This window comes from Equus asinus, chromosome 16 (assembly GCF_041296235.1).
Source record: "Equus asinus isolate D_3611 breed Donkey chromosome 16, EquAss-T2T_v2, whole genome shotgun sequence".
Taxonomy (NCBI): Eukaryota; Metazoa; Chordata; class Mammalia; order Perissodactyla; family Equidae; genus Equus; species Equus asinus.
The window spans coordinates 41,231,309-41,255,852 of record NC_091805.1 but is presented as its reverse complement, the minus strand read 5'-3'; the positions used below and the strand labels follow the sequence as shown (position 1 = coordinate 41,255,852).

Below are 24,544 nucleotides of genomic sequence, written 5' to 3'. Positions count from 1 at the left end.
TTTAATCAAAAATGTTTCTAGTTTTCTCCTCTAATTCCTCAGAAGACAAATAAGAAAATTTAAATAAATTAGATTCTTCACTATTTATGACTAAAATTTTGTTTCTTTGACTGGAACAATGATCATTGTAATATTTTACTAATGGCTAACTGTATTTGAGAAAATTCCTGATTACATGACTCTGTACATCTCAGCACTCAATGAGAATATCACACAAGTACTTAAATCTTTTAAGTTTAATCCATGTATTTGTCTCACCAGTTACACTCACAGTGTGAGCGCTCAGAAAATGCTGAATATTTTTCCTGGTATAGCCTTTATATTTCAGGGCAGCCCAAGAATTAACAGTGGAAATTAAAATCAAATCTGGGGAGGGAAAACTTGCATTTCAGAAAATTTTACCTGTTTTTGCTGAAGCAACCTGAAAAGGAAAGTTTAGAAAATTAGAACGGTAAATAAAAACACCATTTGGGGAAATGTAAAACAGAAATCAGAGCAATAACCAATTTATCACAACATTTTTATACGTAATGTGAGCAATCTTTCAATCCATACAGAACATTTATTTGCACAAGTCATTTCCCAACACTCAAATCTACCACAAAGCAAACCTAAATAGAAGTTCGAGGCTGGAGGCAGATCACGTTACTATTTCATTTTTCTCCCTGAATCTGTCTATTGAACTAAGTCAGTAGCTGCTGACAGATTTTTCAGAAATCTTTGTTCTTAAAATATAATGATGATCTTGTTTTCGTTCTCTAGTAAATCGCATTAAATTTCAAACACGCAAACATATACTATCTTGGCACGATCCAAAATATTTTGATTTCTATCTCCCCACGCTGTAGGCCCTCAAAAAAAGAGAAAGATAGTAACTATGTCTTTTGTCCCCCCTCAATAGTTGCAGGTGGGTCAGAATGGTGAACTCACCATTTTAAGACAGATAAGACTGAATCCGATCAAAGACAAACATGTCTTGGGTCCACCAGCCATCCTGTTGGACATCGCACTCACATGGCACACAACAGAGTGATCAATGTCCTCTTTGGTCCCCAGGAGGGCAGCACTGTTGGTCGCTGGGATGTGGGGCTGTGATGCTGCGAACAGACCCTGGGAAGTGGCTCCTCCCCTTTGCTGTGGAGCTGATCAGTAACTTGGGGCACCTGGAGACCGGCAGGGACAAGTATTGCAAAGACTGAAAAAAAGAAGAGAGTTGAAGAAAGCCATGCCAAGTGGACCCCGAAGTTACTGTAACCTGGGTTTCAAGGTAATATGTAGAATGCTCTCCTTTTGTTCTAAATAAAAATTTTACAAAGCTGTATAGAAAATTGTTGATACGGTGGAATGATCATTTAAAACTTGGGGATCCTGACCAGCTTTATTTATTCTTTTTCACTTTTATTTGTTGTTGTTCTTATTGCTGTTTCAGTACAAAGTGATCGGTCTTGCTGTCAGGAGCAATTTGCTGCAAGTCTTCAATATCTAAGATGAAAGGGTGGGAGCGGCAGGGGGAGGAAATTGCAGAGATGTTGTTGAAGGGTACAAACTTAGACCTAGTAGATAAATAAGTTCTGGAAATCTAATGTGCAACATAGTGATTATAGTCAACAACATTGTATTATAAACCTCAAAGTTACTAAGAGACTAAATCTTTGTTCTCAGCACAAAAGGAAAGGATCATTGTGTGATGTGACAGAGCTGTTAGCTAACGCCACTCTAGTAATCATAGTGCAATATGTAAATGTATCGAATCAACAAGTTGTACACCTCAAACTGACACAATGTTATACGTCAATTAGAGTTAAGAAAAAAAAAAAAAAGACGAAAGTGGGACCTGCTCCATGGCATAGTGGTTACGTTCAGTGCGTTCTGCTTTGGTGGGCCAGGTTTGCAGGTTCAGATAGCAGGTGTGGGCCTACACCATTCATCAGCTATGCTGTGTTGGTGACTCACATAGAAAATAGAGGAAGGTTGGTACAGATGTTAGCTCAGGGCTAATCTTCCTCAGCAAAAAGAAGAAAACTTGAAAGGCCAGGAGCATGTCTCTGTGCTGAGAAAGACAGTGGGAGGTCCTTGACGAGCACATTTTATTCATTCATGCCCAGTATCACCCTGCAGTTCCAGCACCTTTTATTTCCAGAGCTATCTTTCTAGCTTAGGCTCTTAATAATAATTAGTGTTTAGTCCAAGCACTATAACATTTAATTCTAATAATAGACAAATAATAAACATTACTAACTGACTTGTACAGAATCACACAAGTTTTAAATGGTGGAGCTGGAATTAAAACTCATTAGTCTGCCATCTGCTTCCAACCAAGATAGGGTAAAAGGGACTGGATTTATCCTCCCTGACTTCAAGATTTATTATAAAGGTACAGTAATTAAGACAAAATTAATTACAAGGATTGGCATCAAGATAGATAAATAGATCAATGGAACAGGAAAAAGAATCCAAAAATAGAGCCACACATCTATGGATAATTTATTTTCAACAAAAATGTGAAGACAATCCAATGGAGAAAGGATAGTCTTTTCAACAAATGATAATGGAAAGATTGGATAGCCATATACAAAAAACATGAACTTTGATCCATACCACACCATGTAAAAAATTAACTCGAATGATAGACCTAAGTGTACCTCCTGAAACTATAAAACTTCTAGAAAAAAATAGAAGAAAATTTTCATGACCTTAGATTAGGCAAAGATTTCTTAGATACAACACTGAAAGCATGATCCATTAAAAAAATTGATAAATCGAACAATATCAGGAACTTTTGCATTATAAAAGAAAAGAAAAGACAAAGCACAGACTAAGGGAAAATATTTGAAAATCACATATTTAGGATAGAGGACATGCATCCAAAAGATTTTTAATTAAAATTATGTGTGTAAGCATGTATATATATATATACATATTCTCCAAACCCAATAATTAGAAAAACAAGCAACTCCATAAAAATCAGGCAAAAGATTTGAATAAACACTTCACAAAAGAAGCTATAGACATGGAAAATAAGCACATGAAAAAATCCTCATCAACATCATTAGTCATTACGACAATGCAAATTAAAACCACAATAAGACACCACTACACACTTCCTAAACGTCTAACATTAGAAACACTAACTAGACCAAATGTTGACAAGGATGTAGTGTGACTAGAAATCTCATTCCTGATGGGAATGCAAAATGGTGCAACCACAAAAAATTTGGCTATTTCTTAAAAAGTTAAACACACACCTACTATATGATCCAATTGTTTTACTTATAGGTATTTACCCAAGACAAATGAAAGCGGATGTCCATACAAAAACTTCTACACAAATATTCATAGTAGCATTGTTTTTAATAGCCCCAGACCATAAGCACATTGAATGTCCGTCAACCAAGGTGAATGATAAACAAATGGAATACTGCTCAGTAAAGATAGAAGTGAACTGTTGATACACACAATAATGTGGATGAATCTCAAAATAAGTATGCTGAGTGAAAAAATCAAGACCACAAACAAAGAACATACACTGTTTGATTCAGTTATATAAAATTCTAGAAAATGCAGAATACTCTAAAAGCAGAAAGCAAATCAATAGTTTCCTGGTGACAAGAAAGGTGGGAGGGAGGGATTACTAAAGTGCAAGAGGAAACTCTTGGGGATGAAGCATATGTTCATTATCTGAATTGTGGTGATGGTTTCATGAGTGTACACATGTGTCAAAACATATTGAGTTAATGCTTTAAATATGTGCAATTTATTGCATGTCAGTTATATCTCAATTAAGTTGTTTTAAAAAATCAGTCTAACTCCAACACTCTAAGATCCTTCCGCTAAACCACTCTGCCTTCTATGAATTGACTACTATGAATTCAAGGCATTTTCGTTTGGGCATTCAACAAGTATTTTCAAGTACCTACTGTATACCAGGAACTATTCTGGACACTGAGGATATAAACATAACCAAACCAGAGTCCGGCACTCAAGGAGCATACACTCTAGGAGAGGAAGGCCAAAATAAGCAGCTGAAGTAACAAGAATCTCATATGTCAAGTGTTGCTAAATTATGAAGAAAAATAAAGCAGAGTAACAGGAGAGACTATTGAGGGATAGAGTTTAGTTTATACACTGTGGTCAGGGAAGACTTCTGTAGCAACGAGGCGCTTGAGCACAGACCTCAGGGAAGTGAAGACAAGTCCTTCGGCAACGTAGAAAATAGCCAGGCGGAGGAAAGAGGAGGGGTGGAGGCCCTGAGGAGCAAGAGGGCTTGGCTAGAGCAACGTGCGCGCTCATGTCCCGGCTGTGGGGAGTGTTGGTGGCTGACAGCGGTAGCTGAGTCTCCCTTGGACTGGCCCTCGACTGAGATGCCTTGCCCAAAGACACACCCTCTTCCCTGGCACAGCCACATCCAGTGACTGAGAGACGAAGGCGTATAAATGCCCCTTGTCTGAATTCAGAACAGCTCTGGAGGGGAGATCTGAAAGGCTCACTATAGCATCCGCTAGAGCCAGGTGAGGTTGAGGCTAGAGAGGCACTTAGAGAGCAAAATTTAAGGAGGCACTCACTCTCAGGTTCACAGAAGCCAAGAGTTCCAGACGTTTGCGGCCATGAATTTAAAGAGACACCAGTCAGCGTGATTGTACATTTTCTGCAGTCATGTTCAGTCACTTGTGCGGAGGGCCAGCCAGCCGAGCGTTGTATTTAACGAGGACGAGGGTATTACTAGACAAGTATGAGGGAGAGAGACTGCAGCAAGGGAACTGAGGTGATCGGTCCAGCACTAGGGAGTGATTTACAATATTGGGCAGTGGAAACTCAGCTGGGTCAAGGTCAGTATATCTTTATATACAGATAATCCTTTTGACGATCTAAGCCTACAGGAAATGCAATACAGAGCAGTAACCTAAACAGAAACCTAAACTTACAGAGGAAGTGGAGGAGAATATTGTTTACTAAAGTTGTCCATATTTGGGTTCCTCAGGAAACTGAATAATACTGAAATTTAAGTGTAATGGGGCATGAAACAAAATGCAAATTGTGTGCTCAAAATTTCAGCTTGAACTATCGAGGACCCTCAAATCAGCACTTGGGTTTTTTCTGCATGTGGATTTTTCAGTTAGGTTTACAACGTTTCATTCAATGAATGGACTGCCTGAGATTTTGAGGTTTGGAAATGATACATCATTATCCATCAGGGGGGTCAAGAGGATAGCTAAGGATTAATGCCATTGTTTCCTTGAACCCACAGAGCATCCTAATTCAGATATATTCTTTCTCTACCCTTTTTTCTAATATCTCCTCCTTCCCAGAGGGAGAGAGAAACATTATTTAATAAACAATAAAATCTTCTTTGGTTTTCATGTTCTTCTCTCAATTGTGCAAATGTGGGTGTGAAAAGGACAGCCTGTAGTGTACAACGGAGATGGAAAAAATTGTCCAACTTGGCTAATAAAATGTAAAATAATATACCTTAGATGAGGCTTATGAAGATTGCTGAACAATGTGATAAAAAGCATAAAGAACTGGAACCCAGGAAACTAGTCCACCGCCTAGTTTTGTCACCTCATGCAGATGACACTTTCTGGGGCTCAGTTTTGTCCTTTATTAACCTACTTTAAGAGAGGTTGTGAGGAACTAGAGGAGATTAATAGCTTGAAACAAATACAGAACTGGACAAAAGCAGGCTATTATTGACTTTGTGTTATTTTTACTTGTCAGCACGTGAAAGCAGTCCCTTATGAAGAGCATTGGACATAGAATCTGAATTGGAACTTCTCTGGTCCATATTTTCTTTATCTATAAAAGGGAGCAATGCCTCATATGGTTTCTTTGGTAAAAGGCTATTGTATTGATAGGGGCTAGTTATTTGTGTCAAATAACAAGATTACAGGACTTTTTTTCAAAGCTCCAGCTATCATATCAAAGTTCAGCAGAATTCAGTAAGGGGAGAAAGAAAAGAAAAGATGAATTATATGCTCTTAATGCTAAATTAATATAATTGCCCCTTTACTGAGGAATACGTAGCTTCTATATAGTGATTTATTTGGTACAGTAATAAATTGTCTCTGGAAAACTAGGTCCACAACTCAAAAATGGTCTCCAGGGACTACAGAGTTCTTAGCAACTTAACACCCTCTGTCTATGAGAATGAGAAGAATTAAGTGCAAATGACTTAATATGCAGGTGCATATCGAGGCATGGAAACCAAATGACAAATGCAATTTTAGATCGGATAATCCATGTTCTTTAAATAACCTTTGCTGTGCAAGGTTAAAATACTGTGAGAAAATGGAAGTGTGAAAAAATGGTTTATTAAATATTCGTTCTTGAGCCTCAAGGCATCCACGCCTTCATGCATTCGGTGACGCCTAGAAAGCTTTAAAATCATACCCAAAAGAAAACCTGGTGACTCATAACCAACAAGGGATTTATGTATATATTTTATAAAAAATTCCTTCAAAAGAGTACGAAAACATGAACAAATCAATAGAATAATGGGTTTTGAGTATGAACAGGCAATTCACCAAAGAAGTACAAATGCCTAATAAACACATGAAAGGATGGTGAACTTCACCCACTAAACATATAAGTTAAAATAAATATGATTTTTTTCAAATCAGATTATAAAAATTAAAAAGATTGATATTGACAACTGTTGGATAGGTATGGAGTGTGGGGAAATGAGCTCTCTGTTATATTGTTGGTGGAAGTAGAAATTTGTACAAACTTTTGAAGGATATTTTAGTTTTTCCTATTAAAACCCAAAAAGTACATATCCTATTACTCAGTAATCCCACTTTGAGGAATCCATCCTGTGGACACAGTTACATGAGAATGTAAAAATAAAATAGAGGATGGTCATTACAGCATTGTTAGTCACAGCAAAAATGTACTAACAACTGAAATATCTACTGATAAGGGAACAGTTAAATGAATGAAGGTATAGACACAAAACCACTGCAGCCATTGAAAAAGGAGCATTGATAGACAGGGTTTCCAATGCACTGGCAACATTCTTTTTCTTAACCTGAGTAGTGGATGAATGGATGTTCACTATGCATTTATTTATTTTTTTATATAATTGTACATGCTTCTGAATTTTCACCAAAAAAGAGAAGTTCCAATTCAGATTCTATGTCCAATGCTCTTCATAAGGGACTGCTTTCACGTGCTGACAAGTAAAAATAACACAAAGTCAATGGGGTTAGAAAAGAAAGAACAAGGATAAATCTGTATGAACTATGATTCTCTAGGAAAAGATTGGAGACTGCAAAATTTATAGTGGCCCTAATTTACACTCCATTCTTCCACCAGACCCGTATCTCCCCGGTCTGTCCTTGGGCAGATCATTTGTACCAAGGAAAAGCAATTGTACTAGAACTTCTTTTTTTGACTTCTTTGTCAAGTCTAAACAAGTAGACAACATTTTCTTACTGGTGCTGAGCACAGACGGATAAGAATTAAATGTCAAGATATGTCAGGAAGGCTTTCACTGATCAGGAATCCTTGATGGTTATGACAAAAGAAACCAGAGACAGGCTTGTGAGTTCCAAGGAAGAGAAACAGCCCATTTTAAGGAAAACAGAGAAATTGCAAGGATATCCACTGACCAGACTGAAAAATAACCCTAGAAAGTCAGCAGGAAGCAAGGCAGCTTCAGGGTAGTTATTTCTTGTGCTATCTCTTTCACATGAGCATCCTCATACGACAAATACACAAGTCTTGTCCATTCTTGTAAGGACTGGACAATTCTTACTCAATTCTTAGTCAAAATTCTGGAAGAAGCCAGTCTGATTTATTTACATAATTCTCAACAAATTTATTGGGTTGAGTCCTTCGTCCTAGACTACACCAGGGGTTATCAACCAGTCTAGTGAAGCGGCATCTTTATGACTGGTATCTTAATCCAATGTATCAGTCAGGGTCCAGTCAGGAGACAGAAAACAGCTATTTGAACAGGGAAAGTTTGTTATAATTACCACCCAGTAACACGGGATTAATTACTAAGGGTAAAGAGAACACTTCAGTATACAGGAATAGTGACTACAGGAGAAGCCCCTCTGGGGCTGAGATAGAGGACCCAAGGGAGGAAGAAATTTGGAAGAGATTCCCTTGCAAGACTGAGACTCAGACTTTGTTGGAGAGGGTGTGGCTGTGACCCACTGTTTGTTGAGGTACTGAAGCCTGGGGCTGGAGAGAAGGGAATGTCAACTAGACTAGTTAGAGAGCCACCCACTGGGGTACCACTGAGACTTGCTGTGAAGTTGCCTGCTGGAGCACCAGCAAGACTTGCTGGGAAGCTGGCAGGAGGACTAGTGGATTTGCTGGGAAACACCCTCCCATGAGTGCCACTGGGTGTCCTACATACCACTGTCCCCTACACACTGCAGAAACAAGAAAACACACTGAAAACACACCGGAACCAGGACGAGAAGCTCCTTTCCTCTGCAGTATCCCTCCAGCATCCTCTAGTGACAAGTTTAACATTGTGCCAGCAGGCAAAAGAGAAATGTTTAAAGGGCTCAGCTCCAGTATCACAAAGGAGAGCAAGGAAGGGTGGACTTGGGAGCTGAGAAGGAATAAATTGATAACTGACTCATCCACAAATCAGTGGCAGTCCCGGCACAAGGCTCAGCATAACTCAATTTTTCCAGAACTGGGGTTAGAGATAGAGCACTTTATTCAGGAATAAATGTTCCTGAACCAGTACCTGGACTGGCTGGATGAGCCCAGCATTGAAGAAATGTTTTCTGTTGTTACTATTGAACATCAAGGGCATTGGTGACTTCAGAATTTCTAAATAGGGAGGAAGGGGAGAGGGCAAGAGAACTTCTCTTGCATCTGGCCAGTAAGCAGTGTGTTTTATTTTCATTAGATTGTATGTTTATTCAGGACGTATATTTATTCGTCGGGGGGCGACTACATCCACTGACCCAATAGAGAAATAATTCAGCTTTGGAATGGCCAGAAGAAGTACTGACCAAGGGAAACCAACCTTAGCGTACTTTAGGTATTTGCACATCAGGGAAGCTTAAGTGAGGATTTCCCTGCAATAGTAATTCTTTCCCTGATCCTTGTGATAAAACCTCACGGCTTGTATGTTGTATGAAATGCTTTAAGGTCACCTGTTTAACTTGAATAAGTATACAGCACTCCTCCCTTGCCCACGCTTTCACTTTATGCAGTTTCAGCTACCTATGGCCAACCGTGGTCTGAAAATATTCAATGAAGAATCCAGAAATAATTCATTCTGAGGAGCGTGATCAAATTTCCCTCCGTCCCACTCTGTCTCATCCAGGATGTGATCCTTTCCTTTGTCCAGTGTATCCACGTTGTCTACACTACCCCCTCATTAGTCATTTAGTAGCTGTCTCAGTTATCACATCAACTGTCGCGGTACAGCAGTGCTTGTGTTCAAGTAACCCTTAGTTTATTTAATCATTGCCCCAAAGTTCAAGAGTAGTGATCCTGGCAATTTGGATAGGCCAAAGAGAAGCCTTAAAGTGCTTGCTTTAAGTGAAAATGTCTCTCAAGAAAAGTCATATGCTAAGCTTGCTAAGATCTATGGTAACTTGTATTACACTATAGTTATAATTGTTTTACTATTGTAGTTAATCTTACTGTGCTTAGTTTATAAATTAAACTTTATCATAGATATGAATTATAGGAAGAAACATAGTATATATAGGGTTTGTTTGTGTCAGGCATCCACTGGGGGTCTTCGAATATATCCCCCGAGGGTAAGGGGGACTACTGTAACCCATTTTTGCAATAGGCTGAAAAGGCAACACTCTCCAACTTGAGTATATTTTATCTGTGCAATACATTTATGGATCCTGATTATGTAACAGATCCTTGGACTATCAATACTCTGAGAAAAAGAATAATGGATTTTAAGTCAGCAATGATGGCAACATTTTTCAGTTGACTGCATTCATGCTGCCATGCTTCCTACACAACAAATATTGATAGCCAGTGATCCTAAAATGAAAAATGCCACTTCAGAAGTATTTGCAAAGTGCTGGGAGAGCTCAAAGGATGGATTTCAGAGCCTGAGACTATGGGGAAGAAGTGGTTCCTTCCCCATAAACAGCTCTACTGAAGAGGTCCTCTAATTGGATTAGTCATTCACGGATGAATTCAGCATTTACGAGATAATAGAATCAGATTAGAACCAGAACCAATATAACCAGTGAGAACTGGTCAAATAGTCAGTGTTTATCAGAGGCCGCACACTGCAATCAGTTGAAAAAGAAACTGCTGGCCCAGCGTCTGGGCCTCCTCTCTGTGCTACTTACAATCATCAAGGACTTTTCTGTGGAAGGGAATTAAGTGACCACCACTAACCTTTGCCCCTCCCCCCTTCATCTTTTAAGAGAATAAAACCAGCTGTTGCCTTTGGGACACTCCCAGGAACTGAAATTTGCTATTCATTCCCAACTACTGAACATCTAAGGACAGCTTTTAAAAAATCAGTAAACAGCACAAAAGCCCTAGGGCAGTTTCTTTCTGAAATTACATCCAAATTTTGGAGTACTTTTATGTTTCTAGACATGATTTGTATCGTTTATTAGATTCCTAAGGGACCCATAACTCAAAGGTTAAGAACCACTGCCTTAGAGGAACAAAGGAAATAAACCCAACTAATAGATTATAAAATGGGCAGCATTAAAATGGAAATTTTATATTAAAATCTCAAGATTGATAACATACTAGCCCATGAATAGAATTGAATTGCAAAGTAAACATTAGAAAACAGATGAAAGATACTAATACATGGAAAAGTGAAATCATTTTAGTAAATTGAGAAGACCGGATGCAGGCTCCTGTACTAAGCTCTATCAAAAGCTTTTCAAGTTTTCGAATGTTACAGGAAATAATCCTGAGGCGTCCTTCACAGCCACTTGTTTTCCCAGTCTTTTAGGAAACATTCCTAATTAAATCATATATATATTTGACATTAACTAGTATTATTTACATGTTCTCCTATCAAAATGTTCCTCAAAAGAAAACCTAACAATAAATCACAGGAAATCAAATGCAGCTTGTGATAAGTACTTTCACCTCTTTGAAAAATTCTTTCCACCTTTTACTTAAAAGACACCGCTGAGTTAACATTTCAGGTGGGAACTATATTCAAGAGTAGCACCATTAATTGAGGTATGCTAAAAATATTTTCAAATGTAAGATAAATCTACTGGCTTTCATTACTCAAGAATATACCTTTCTAACACGTTAATTCACTTCATACTCAACTTAAAAGACAAGATGACTGCATCTTCTACACCTCAAAAAAATCACAGCGTTTTCATATAGGAATTCCTTCATTTAATGAGATTTTCTGGAGTTAGGTAGGTACAAATGTTAAGCCCACATATTAAGGACTCTTCCAAGTGTACTCCTTTGCTCCATTTAACACTTTTGCAAGGTGGCTTCTGATTGTCAGTTGGCCAATATGAAGTGAGATAGGGGCCAGCCCGGTGGCGCAGGGGTTAAATGGGCACGTTTCGCTTCTCGGCCACCCGGGGTTTGCCGGCTTGGATCCCGAGTGCGGACATGGCACCACTTGGCACACCGTGCTGTGGTAGGCGTCCCACATATCAAGCAGAGGAAGATGGGCACGGATGTTAGCTCAACGAAGAGGAGGATTGGCAGCAGTTAGCTCAAAGCTAATCTTCCTCAAAAAAAAAGAAAAAAGAAAAAAAAGTGAGATAAATGTTAACATGGTAAACACTACCAGGAACACTCACTTTTAGTCCTGGTCCTGACTAAACAAATCACTTTGGGCCTCTATTTGTTCTAAAAAGAACTGGATGAGCTATCTTACAAAAGTTCTTTCAAGTCCAAATTTCAAATGATTCTAATATGTAGTCCAAGCGCAAAGTACCTTAATAAGCACCTTTGATGTGAAACTAAGTTATCACCCAATCCCAGGAACCACCTAGTGACATACATAACACCCCCCGACAAAGGGAACTGGCGTTATTAAGAACTCTAGTAAAGATTATTGAGATAAACCTCTACACAGTGTGACTCTACTAAAATTTTATGAATTTCCACAATAAAAAGACTTTAAAAATGTTAACAAATGGGGGAAAAGCCAACACCCAAGATAAAGGATTTAATCCAGTATTTATTCCACACTCATGATCGTTCTCTGTAATCAGAATACAATTCATAAGAACAATCTATCAAATAATTTGCTGATAATCTTAAATAATGCAGCATAGCATTACTTTTAATACTTCTCTCTTCTAGATTAAGTTTAAAAACTCAAAGAGCAATCTTCATTATCAATAAAAAAAGTTTTGAATTTTAAAAAAAGGACACTATATCAAGCTGTTTCATAATTTACGTATTTTCCATTTATAAAAATGCTTTGGAAGCTTGAGGCTTGAATCTATTTCTCTAGGATCTGCCCCACCCCCTCCCAATTTCACGTTAGTACAGGGTTGCTGCAAGAACACTAGGCTTTAGACATTAATTTTTCCTTTAATATAGTACTTTAAAATCTGAAAAATTCAAGAAAAAAAGATTACATGTCATGTATTTTTTCAAATAAAAAAGGAAAACTAAGTGAATAAATTTTAGGCATACTAACAGTGTCCCTTTGAGGTAGAATGCTAAAAGGACTTTTGATCAAATCACAGCCTAATTTAAACCTCTGCATCAGAAACTAACTTCTCATAAATTCTCTCTAAAGTTCACTGTGGAGAATATTAAGTATAACATATTAACAAGAGCCTTCCAAGATAATATACAGTGGACAAGAATGTTAATCCTACAACTGCTGCCTTCATGTACACTGAAAGGACATAATTCTCCTATAGTAGACATCCAAGATCCATTCTCAAAGTCTTTAGCATTCTATTACGAAAAGCACAGCCATGCTAACTTCAGTACACAAACCATAATCCCACACCTACAAAACAAAAATAGAATTAGTGGCAGTTTATTGCCTTATACAAATTTAACCAACATGGCAACCATGCCAAAGGAATTAAAACATTTTCAGGACATATGTACAGACTGTACATCTCAAAAACAGTTAAACAATAAAAATGCAAGAACAATCTGTGCATCATGTATTAAACTCAACAATTGGGTGAAAACATCAATGCAATAAATGGGATTACAAAGGCACTTCCCTACACAAAAGAGGAAATGAAAACGCAGCCTACAGGGAGCTTGAAGAGTGCGTAACTACTGCACAATCTCAACTTGGGAGGAGGGAAAAAAGCAGATTTAATCAAACATTTATAGGATTCAATGTGATCCACTTTTACAAAAAATTTTCACACAGTCTCGTCTTTGTTTTTAAGTTGTTTTTCTTGGCTCTCTGGTTCTATACTTTGGCTCCTTCGACGATCATGTTTGTCAGACTGGTCCTTACTATCACTGTGATCTCGTTTGTGGGAACGTTCTTTGCTTCTGCTACGCTTCCTAGATTTTTCTTTGCTGGGGCTGTGTTCCCGTTTTCTCGATTTCTCAGCACTGTCAGTTCTTCCTTGACTGCCACTTCTACTTCGCTTGTTTGCTTTCTCTTTGTTTTCGTTTTTATGTTTACTTGATTTCTCTTTGCTCCTGCTCCGACTGCGTTTCCCCGCGTTTCTACTTCTACTCCTACTTCTATGCTTCCTTTCTCTGCTTCTACTTCTACTGTGTTTTTTCTCTTTCTTGGAATCTTTTTTGTCATCTCTATGCCGCCTGTCATCTTTGTCCTCTTTATGTTTCTTTTCTTCTACCTCACCCCTACTTCTCCGTTCCTTGGACCGTTCTCTTGATCGCTCTCTCTCCTTTTCCCGGTCATTACCCCTTTCCTTATCATAGTCACGATCTCGTCTTCTGCCTCTCTCATTCTCTTTCTCTCTTTCCCGATCCCTGTCCCTTCTATCCCCTTTCCTATCACGACTCCGACTCCGACTTCTATGCCTTTCCCTACTCCTGCTACGCCTGCGTTCTAAGCCCCGATCGATACTTCGGGATCTTCGCCTTTCTTTCTCCCTTTCTTTGGCTTCACGCTCTAGTCGCTGGCGTTCTTTCTCTCTTTCTAATTCTCGGTCAAAACTAGAAGATCCATGACCCTCCCGATGATGGCTTCTACTTCTTGATCTTCTTGGGGACCTCCGTGGACTCAGTGATCTCCTTGGAGACCTAATGTTTAAGAAATATGGGGAGGGAAGCAGAAAATTTGAATGAATAAAACATAACAATTTCACTTTCATCAGTGTTATTTATTCAGATCCCCAGCTTACATAAAGATCTGAAGAATAAATAAAGCAAAAATTTGCTTGTTCTCATTTACAGATGCACAATTTTGTTGAAAATGCCCAGAAAGGCAGAAAATGACCTTTTGGGGGGGGGGGGCGAGGAGCGACAAACTAATGAAATGAACAGCATAGACATAATTTCCTAAGAACTTGCTACTGATTTCCAAGGACCTTTGTATAAAGCATATTTTTAACGTGAATGTAATTCAAGAGTAGAATTACCTAGAACGTCTGCGTTCAATATGTCTATCTATTTCCTCTGCACCTTCCTTCCCCTCTTTCTTGATTTTTCTAGGCCGAGTTTTAATCTGTTGATCGATGTTCTTCTGAACTGGAACAGGAATTCTTGGAAACAAGGTAGAAAACCACTCCAGTTTTGTCAGAAAAGACCGCAGCATTTCTCCAATGGTCATTACACAGCCTCCACCAGCCTTCACATCTAGGTCCTACAGAAACACAAAAAATACCCTAGCCGTCAAAAAAGTTATTTCAACATAGACATGAATACTATAAAAATATTACCATCTTTGGAATCTCAATACAAAAATATTCTAACAGAAAAATTTCAATTTGTGTACCTTTCTAATCTGGTAATGAATGATACAGAGAAATATTTGGGCTTAGTGTGTGCATGCAGGTGAGAATAAACCCTGCAGCCTCATGGGCATGGAGAGAACTGATCTCACTCAGTTAACTAGACTAGGAAACAGCCCCTTACATTACTGAACTACGTAGAACAATCAACTTAAATTTACATTCCACATACCTACTAGGTATATATTTAGTTCTGTGGATACGTTTGCATACATCATTCCTAGAGTGTAACCTAGCTACGCATGAACTGCTTCAGACAATTCCTGTCTAACGATTAGCTTTTAATAGCTCTAATATAAAATGAAGCCCTGATAAAACTGGAAGCAATAGCAAACCAACTGCCATGAAGCAGTGAGGTTTCTAATTTAGAGTTATGTAGAAAATAAATAAATGAACAAATAATTGGAAACGCATAATCCATGATGACCATTGTCTCTGAAAAGGGTCATTACCGCATGAAGGCCTTCTTGCTATGCCCTCTCACAGCTCAGGACATGTTAGTCAGCTATTGTCAGTCCCAAACCTATAGTGCAAGCACACAAGGAAAGTGAGATTTGTTATCTAAACAGGAAAACAAGAGCTAAAGGTAAAACTGCTTGCACTCACACACATTTAAGTGTTCAGATATACAGTATTTCCAAATATAATCGCTGCAGATATCTAAGGAAGAAAACAATAAGTTAGCTTAAATAGAGATCCTCAGGTTTGTAAACACAATAAAAAAACATTAAATAGAAACATTCAGAAACAAACCTAATACAATACCCAGTATGAAGAGGGACATGCTTTTTAAATACAGAAGGGAGAAGTGCTTCAGCTTGAAAAATCTCATCTAAAAAGAAAAAAACTTTAAAGACTGTGATTTATCCTCTAACACACTTTTTGCTGTTTCTGATATTAAACAGCTGAGCAAACAGGCCGAAAAAATGTAGAGGAAAAGTTCTCCATGTCTACATGAGTGAGATTTCTTTTTAGGTGTGCACATAATAATAAAAACACACTAGAAAGATTTCCATTAGGCCTATGCTTTAATTCAACAAATTCTTTAGATAAACTTTTAAAATATGACTACTGAAACAGCACTCAAAGTTTACTTTAGGAACCTTAAAATATAAAGTGGTGGTGGGGGTAGATATATGGGCAATACAGCTCATTATTAAGTATCTTTTGAGATCCTGGACTTCACTGTCTAAGCATTAATCTGATACAGTAACGTTTCCCAAAGTAACTTTTCTTTTCTGAACATATCTAACAAGCTTATCCTTATTAAGCTTGAATAGCAAACCAGATTTGCAACTTAAAAAAAGTCTAAACTACTAATTTAAAGAAAAGGTTTTCTTATAGCTTTATAAACATGAATAGTCTAAGTCAGAAAGCTAGAATTGAAATACCGGTCACCGAGGAGCCGGCCTGGTGGCGCAATGGTTAAGTTTGCACGTTCCGCTTTGGCGGCCCAGGGCTCACCGGTTTGGATCCCGGGTGCGGACACGGCACCACTTGGCACACCATGCTGAGGTAGGCATCCCACATATAAAGTAGAGGAAGGTGGGCATGGATGTTAGCTCAGGGCCAGTCTTCCTCAGTGAAAAGAGGAGGATTGGCAGCAGTTAGCTCAGGGCTAATCTTCCTCAAAAAAAAGAAAAGAAAAGAAAAGAAAAAGAAATACTGGTCACCTTGAATAAGTCATCTAAACACTCAGCCTACTTAAGCCCCATTCAGATCTTCAATTTTGCACTTCTATTCAAGTGGGAATATTAATATTTGGAAGAAGTTAGAGGGTTCTGGAATTGAAAAGTTCTAGGGAAAAAAGCTATAATTAGTATTCTATGTGCATGCCTTATCACCTCAATCCTGAACACGGCCCACCTTAAAAAGTCACTACCAACTGTTCAAGTCAAAGTCAATACAATACAGAGAACATAATAAGGAAGATAAAATTTTCAATAACTACCAAAACACATCTAAACAATTTAAAAATAAAACTTAGGAAATTTAACCTAAGATATGTAAAATTCACCAAGTCTTAGTAAAAGGACATTAATTCCAAAAGAATCTGAGTGAAATATATTTAACTACAGAAAATTCTAGAAGACACTAAGCTGTCAATAAATAAAAGGTATTAAAAACACAAGAGTAATCAGAAGAAAACTAATTATTACCCTTGTTGACATACCTCTTCATCATCAAGGAAGGATTCAAACCAGTCCCATAGATCTGTAGGGGGCTGCGTGTACCTAGAATTTCAAAAGACGGATTCAGCTTATGTGAACTAAAATGAAATATTTACTAGCAATGTAGATAAAAGCATGCTCACCTTATATACATAAATCCAAGAGCTCTAATATATGGAGAGTCTGTGTGTGTTATGAGACCCATCACTTGCTTGCGAGTTAACTTCAGAGTAAATAATTTATATAACAGGCAAAATGCCGTAGAAACAATTCCTCCTGTTCCAACACCTCGAACCTTTAGGGGAAAGAGTTAAGAAAATGTAGTGAAATAATTAACAGACACTTAACACCAACTGATTAATCCTATTAGGTATTAACGATAAAAAAAATACAGAACTGAGAAAGGAGCATAAAAAAATAACACTTTTTAAACCACATTCGTGGGACACTTGAATTTAGATTAAAAAAGAAAAAACACAAACTTTTAAGATTTGCCAACTGTCGTTTGAATGTTTAATTGACAGACTTTTAGTTTTTGAAATATAAACTTAGTTATCAGACACAGAAAAACTGAAAAATGCACGTACTTCTACTTACCCCTCCGCACATCCCTGTCTGGCCCGCTGTTTTCCTGCTTCCTTTCTCCCATGGTTCAACATGCGTGACCTAGAAACAGAAAAGAGGAACACAACAAACATTCACACTTTGACTGTTTTTTAAACCCTGATTAAAGTAAACAGAAGTCCATAATAGAGCAGCTCTTCCAAAAGTTGGAAGCTGGATATTTTGACATGATGTATATATTTTGTTTATGCACATTATGTAAACCATCTTTGAAAAACCGCTAGGATATTTATAAGAGCACCAATAAAGCTACTAAGGTTTAACAAAACCTCAACAACTTTAGAGAGTAGAAATCCCAACAAAGTAGCTTCGTAGAGAGCTAACACATGTGGAGCCAGGAAATTCCTAATCTCATAGACTTGTAAAAAATATCTGATAACATATCAACTGTGTATCCTATTCTGAGCTGCTTAAAAAAATTATTTTAAAATGGATTTAAGGTTCCAACTTAAAGCAGAAAGTATTAATGAAGTTTAAGCACTTATTTCAAAAAGAATTTTTAAATACTCTTAATAGTTCAATTTTATGGTGACTTCAAACATAAAGAAAAATGACTTGAAAAAAGTATGCTAAAATGGTAACAGAAGTTACTTTTGATGCAAAATTATGGAACTTTATTCATACATTTTTTTTTACCATGATCAGACATGTTCATTCCTGAGTAAAGAAGAAATTACAAAGCCCACACCTACACAGAGATCATTCTTGTTAGTCAGTGTGTAATTTATTTTCATAATTATGTGAACCAATTCAATTGTCCCAGTATATAAACTGTCAAAAACTGAGTGTGACTAGTTATTATACTAAGTATACTCAAAGATACAGCACCATCTTTGCTAAGGTGGGCACCCTATAAAAACCAAACTTTACTTAAAAATAGCAAATATTAGCTCTACAACACATACAACTTGAGAAGGTCTTTTGGAAAAATAAAACCCATGTTTGTTTCTTAACTTGAAACAAAAACAAAATAAAATTTTGTTCTTTCACTATGTATTTCTAAAACTGTATTTCCACCCACCAGTGGTTACATTTTATAGTCTTTCTCAGTGGCTTCAGAGGAGCATACATTTAAATGTAACCACTACACTATCCTGCTCAGCAGACTCCTGCGCTGCTTTACTATTCCATTTCCCTCCCCCAGCTTGCTGTATACAAGATGTTCCATCCAATCCCTTAAAGGCTGCCAAATGGGTGAATGCAATACAAAATTGCCTTAGAAAACTGGAAGCCTACATATTTCAACATAGTTATTTGATTTGGACATCCTGATAATAAAATCTGAGTCTTCAGTTTTATAACTAAATTTAAGTAATTTCTACTAGAATCTTAAGTTGTTTCAAAACACAGTATTTGAAAACAAGCTTTTCCTCTATCGCATTATGCCTAAGTTATTAGACAGATTAATTAATTATGGCAAATGCCTACGTTATTAAACAGAACCTGCCAGTTTAAAAAGAGCAGGAACCCAGTTTTTAACTCTTTGAAGTTTACTACATAAATAAAGGGTTAAACATTCGCCATACTGTATCCATGCTGACAAAGGCCTTACCTTTTAACAACTAAACAAACTAGTTCATCGTATTATAATTAATTACAATACTTTTGTAAAAGGATATCAAAATATACCCAAAGTTGAAGTGTATTCTCAAAATACAATTTCCTATCAAAAGCAACTAATATCTCAAAAATCCTTCAATAACCTAATGCCATAATTGGGGAAAAGGTGGACAAAACATAATCTAAAAGCACATAAAGAAAATTTCCCTGTCAACACCTCTATAAATATGTTCAGATCACAGAAAACACTTCAGTGGTCTATCAACTGTTTCAAGAATCACTATAAAACAAACGGATTGTATTATATTACATGCTCTAGCTAAAATATTTAAAGACCATTAAGGCTACTATTAATATTCTTCAAAATATAAATTAACCTTAGGAGGCCTGGAAGACATTTTTAAAACTGCATAATTGGCAGGGAAGTGGAGAAAGCCTATCTAAGTGGTAGAGACAAGACCAAAACCAATGGCCAAAAAAAAAAAAAAAAATCTAATCAGCCGTTCATTTAACCAGGGAAATGCATTTATGGCGATTGAGCATGATTAATAGTGCATACCTCTACCTGCGACCCTGGGCTGCTCCGAGCCTCGCTGCAAGACTGAGTCAATCCTGCTAACGAAACAAGAACTGAGACAAGAGTGCAGTGAGGAGGCGCCAGGTGAGCTCCCCAGCACAGCCAAGCCAGCACCGACCCTGCCGCAGAAGCCCAGGGCCCAGATAATTCTAAATAAGCCCAATGCACAGGGAACTGAGACCACTTACTCCTGACTTCCTGCTGAGAAAATTTCCAGGCCTTCGGTACACCTCTCGCACTGGCACGTCTCCACCCTCAACCCTCCCACCCCACCCGACACACGCACTGACCAGGTCCCTGTCTGGATCGGACAATGAATACCAACAACACGAGGCCAACAGTGAAGTCAATACACGCCCTGGCCCGGGGTGAGCGGGAGAAGACCCATGAGCTGGCGCTGAGTAGATCCACGTCAAAAGGAATTAATTTTAAAGCTGTAAATTGGAGAGGCTTCCGGTAACTCTTTTCTCCTCTCCCCCACCTCTCCCCTCCAACTCTCCCCAGGGGTGGGCAGGAGGTTGGGGGAGGAGAGAGATCAATGGTGGCGGGCTCTCTCGGCCCTAAAAATCTGAGAAGGAAATGAGGGGGCGGCCCCACTTTGACCCCTCCCTGGCAGATGCTGGCCACCTCTCCCCCTCCGACCAACCTTCCCCCACCTACAAAGAAATCCTCAGCCCTCGGGGGCCGCCTCCGCGCGTCTCCTCCATGCCCCCTCCTCCGAAAGGAACCCCCCACCCGGGCCTGGACGCTTCGTACCTTAAAGTAGATCTCGTCCACCACCTCGTGGTAGGTCTTGAGCTCGTAGAGCTGCACTTTGAAGTAAGGCGACGACAGGATGTTGGTCAAAATCATGGGGTTGAGGTTCATAGTCTTTTCGTTGCCCCACAGCGGCAGCACATTGCCCTGCTTGCCCGACACCACCGGCTTGGTGGCGCCGCCGCCGCCGCACTGCTGCTGCTGCTGGGCCGCCGCCGCGGCCGCCTGGTGCTGCGGCTGTGAGTTGCCTGTCAGCGCGGGGCTGTTGTTAGCCATGTTGCGGCGGAAGGAAGGAGGGAGGGAGAAGGGAGGGGGAGGGGGCCAGGCTCGATCTCGCTCTTCGGGACAACGGTCCGGGACCCTACTCCATGGAACGCCGTCGGGAAAGGGGGCCGCCTCGATATGCCCCGGCCGGGTGAGGGAGGGCACCAGGGACGCCAACAAACGCCCCCGGGGCAAGAGCAGACGCCGAGACGCGGGCCGCGAGCACTCCCGGCAAAAGGCGAGCCGGCGGCCAGGGAGCGCGATCTCTTCCGCCAACTGCCCCTGGGAACAAGATGGCGGGCCCGGCGGATGTGACGCCGCACGACCCAGAGTTCCAGGCTTAGCCGGCGGCCAATCAGAGACGCCCGGCTGGCCTGGAGATTCCTCTTCCTAGTTCCGCGCGTTCGCTGCTCGCTGCGGTGGCCTCCGGTGCCCGACTGTTTGATTTCCACTGGGAATTTGGGGGCCAAGGGAGGGGGTTGTAGGTCGAATTCGTATGTTAGTATTTCCACTGGGGGCCTGGTTTCTCTCGAAAGCTGGGCAGGAAAGGGTTCGCATGGCTCTGTGCTTGCAAATTCGTGACTCTGCCTCCTGCGGAGTAGCCGAGTCTCCTGAGTTCCCAATTGTAAGATTTTCTGGAAGGCCTGATGGTTAGGACTTAACTCCTCCTTGTGATTGCTATGAAAGGTCTTTACGTCCTCCGCCAGGCTGTAGCGTCCGACCAGAGGTCTTATTGTTAAATTTGTTCAACTGTAAGATCGAGATAACATCTTGCTGCGCATTAAAAAAGCTACCATACCTGTAACGCCTAGTAGAATGCTCAAGGCATTTATTAGATGCCTTTTCTTTCCTCCATATTTGAGTTCTAACACTGCGGATACGTTCTGTGCGGTCAACGTTTGGCGAGGCACCGAATAGGGGGCGAGGGGGTGGGAGGAGTTGGGGAAGAGATGTAAAAATGAGTCCGAATCAGTCTCATCTCTCAATACCTACTGTAAACCAAGAGAAGTTTCATGGCGTTTGGGAGTTAAGACTACAGAAGGCACTTAAGTTCCTCCAGGTGTTATCAGGCTGGGCAGTTTTATCAGCAGAGAACAGCCTGAGCATATATGAAAGCAGGGAAGATCAGACTTATTAGAGGATAAACGGTCTAGTTGAAGCCAGGAAAGATGCTTACGGAGGAATGATGGCTGGATAGGAATTGGGCCGCTGAAGTGCCTGGAATGCCAAGATCAAACATTAGGAGTTTAATGGCATTTAAATCCAAGGGTTACGTAATCACATCGATGACCCCAAAGTCACTTTAAGATCCTAAAATTTCTAATATTCTCTGGCTCCAATTCATTCTTAACAGAGTCATCGTTCCAAAATTGCAGCACTCCCCTGCTCAACCTTGGATGGCTCACTCTGACACCCTGATCACCAAAATCCAGTGACCTTTTTCATTCTCCCGTCCTATTTGGTTTCTCATTGTGGCGCTTTTTATCACTTTCTCTTTCCTAGAAACTATTTGGGCAGGAGATTTGAAGATGGAGATCTTAATTTCAGCGGCTTATACACAGAGGAGGGGAAAAGGATAAGACACAAACCTTGGGGAAAATCCACATCTGGATGAAGATGAACCCGCAGGAGAGAGAAGACAAGCAGAGAAGTAGGAGGTAAGACAGGAGATAGCGATATGACAGCATTCGAGGGAGGAGAAACGATAATTAAATGAATGGTTGAAGTAATTAACGTTCAGAGCTGGACAATACATAGGTGATCATCCTGTCTAGTTCCTTTATTTTACATTGGATAACTAAAGCTTTGAGAGAAGTGGTTTTCACTTCCCTTTTTAGTAGATCTTGTTTTTCTATGCATTAGTTTATACCAGCTTACTTCCCAAGGAAAAAGAATGATCCCAACCTCTAATGAACCAGCAAGTTAAAAATACAACGAAAAAAATTTTTTTTTTTTTCTTGAGGAAGATCAGCCCTGAGCTAACATCTGCTGCCTGTCCTCCTCTTTTTGCTGAGGAAGACTGGCTCTGAGCTAACATCCGTGCCCATCTTCCTCTACTTTTTATGTGGGATGCCTACCACAGCATGGCTTGCCAAGCGGTGCCGTGTCTGCACCCGGGATCCGAACCGGCGAACCCCAGGCCGCTGAAGCAGAACATGTGAACTTAACTGCTGCGCCACCGGGCCGGCCTCAAAAAATGTTTTTGAATCTGGTTCTTCCTTTATGTGTATTTTTTCCCTTGATAATAAGTTTATTGAATTTATCCAGTGACACTCTAATTGCCAAGTCCTACAGTCTTTTCAAAGTTCCTTGGCATATATGATCTATGTAGTCTTAGGCATTCATTTACCTCTAAACTCAGAGTGAAGAGCTCAGTGGAGAAGTTGAAGTTGGATATCAAACTAAGTGTCAAACCAGGCATTATGATAAAAAGCTTAAAATATCCAATGAATCCCTATAACAGCCTAAAGGGATTATCATTATCTCCATTAAAAATTTTATTCATGTTTAATTTAGGAACACTGCACATAGATAAAGATGGAAAATATCATCAGTTTTGACATGTGTACACCCATTGTCTTAGTCTCTTTGGGCTTCTGTAACAAAATACCATAGACTGGGTATCTTATTAACAACAGAAATTTAACTTTCACAGTTCTGGAGGCTGGAGAGTCCAAGAACAAGGGACGACCCTCTTTTCGGTTTCATAGCTGATGCCTTCTAGCTATGTAGTCACGTGGTTGAAGGGGCAAGGAGCTGTTTAGAGTCTCTTTCATAAGAGCACTAATCTCATTCATCAGGGTTCCACCCTCATAATTTAAGCACCTCCCAAAGGCCCCACCTCCTAATACCATCCTCTTTGGGGATTAAGATTTCAAAACACAATTTTAGGGGGACACGTTACACCTCAGCACCCATTAAACCGTCACCACAATCGAGATAACAATCACATCACCGCCAAAAGTTCTCTTGTGCCCTTTTGTAATCCATCTCTCCCTCCAACTCCATCCCCAGGCAACCACTTTCTGTCAATATAGATTAGTTTGCATTTTCTTGAATTTTAAATAAATGGAATCATACCGTATGTTCTTTTTTGGGGGGCTTCTTTGACTCAGCATAATTTTGCGATTCATCCTTGTGGCTTGTATCAGCGGGTTGTATTTGTTTTTTTAAAATTACTGAATGGTATTCCTTTGTATGAATTTACCACAATTTGTTTATCCAATCATCTGTTGATAGGCGTCTGGATTTGTAATTTTGGGTTATTCCAAATAAAGCTGCTATGAACATTTGTGTACTAGTCTTTGTGCAGATGTCTTTTGGTTTCTCTTGGCTAAATACCTAGATGTAGAGTGACTGGGTCACATTATAGATGTATGTTTAACTTTGTAAGAAGCAGTCAAAGTGTTTTCCCAAGGTGGTCGTTACATTTTACATTCCCACCAGCAGTGTGTGAGGGTCTGTACCTTTCAGCTAATCATTCCCAGCACTAGCGCAGTGATTGACACATAGAAGGTACTAAATATTTAAAAGAAAACTGATTCTCTTCTCACAACATGTGACACCAAATGTGTGGGTTTCCCCCACACCCACACCAACCAGTTTTCCAACTCTTTGGACACCAGCTGGGCATCCTATAATTGAGTTCAATTCTGACACTAACTACTCGGAGTTAGAAGACACTGCACAGGGTAAGGACCCTGTCCCTCAACACTGCCCCAACTTAAGAC

The 24,544-nt window shown here is 39.5% G+C and overlaps 2 protein-coding genes and 1 long non-coding RNA gene across 4 annotated transcripts in view; 1 reads left to right on the top strand and 2 right to left on the bottom strand.

The window, feature by feature from the left end:
- FNDC7 (fibronectin type III domain containing 7) overlaps positions 1–4,766 on the bottom strand; it is a 34,479-nt gene extending 29,713 nt beyond the window's left edge. The window contains exons 1-3 of the mRNA XM_014835137.3: positions 4,563–4,766; positions 931–1,195; positions 403–421 (exon numbers count right to left, since the gene is read on the bottom strand). Of these exons, the coding sequence (XP_014690623.3) occupies positions 403–421; positions 931–1,005 (94 nt within the window). The 5' untranslated portion in view covers positions 1,006–1,195; positions 4,563–4,766. The remainder of the gene's footprint in view (positions 1–402; positions 422–930; positions 1,196–4,562) is intronic.
- Positions 4,767–10,661: 5,895 nt separating this feature from the next.
- Positions 10,662–21,123, bottom strand: PRPF38B (pre-mRNA processing factor 38B). Its single transcript, XM_014835186.3, has 6 exons — positions 20,550–21,123; positions 17,630–17,698; positions 17,176–17,327; positions 17,035–17,095; positions 14,490–14,713; positions 10,662–14,151 (listed from the first exon to the last, which is right to left on the bottom strand). Exons 1-6 carry the CDS (start codon positions 20,823–20,825, stop codon positions 13,293–13,295), a joined length of 1,641 nt encoding a protein of 546 aa, XP_014690672.1. The 5' UTR covers positions 20,826–21,123; the 3' UTR covers positions 10,662–13,292.
- Positions 21,124–21,170: 47 nt separating this feature from the next.
- LOC106827380 (uncharacterized) lies at positions 21,171–24,105 on the top strand. Of its 2 annotated transcripts, none has more exons than XR_001397118.3 (3): positions 21,171–21,438; positions 22,317–22,471; positions 22,781–24,105. It is a non-coding gene; the product is annotated as an uncharacterized lncRNA (long non-coding RNA). The 2 variants fall into 2 exon arrangements; XR_001397120.3 differs by having other exon boundaries at positions 22,777–24,105.
- The last annotated feature ends 439 nt before the right edge of the window (positions 24,106–24,544 follow it).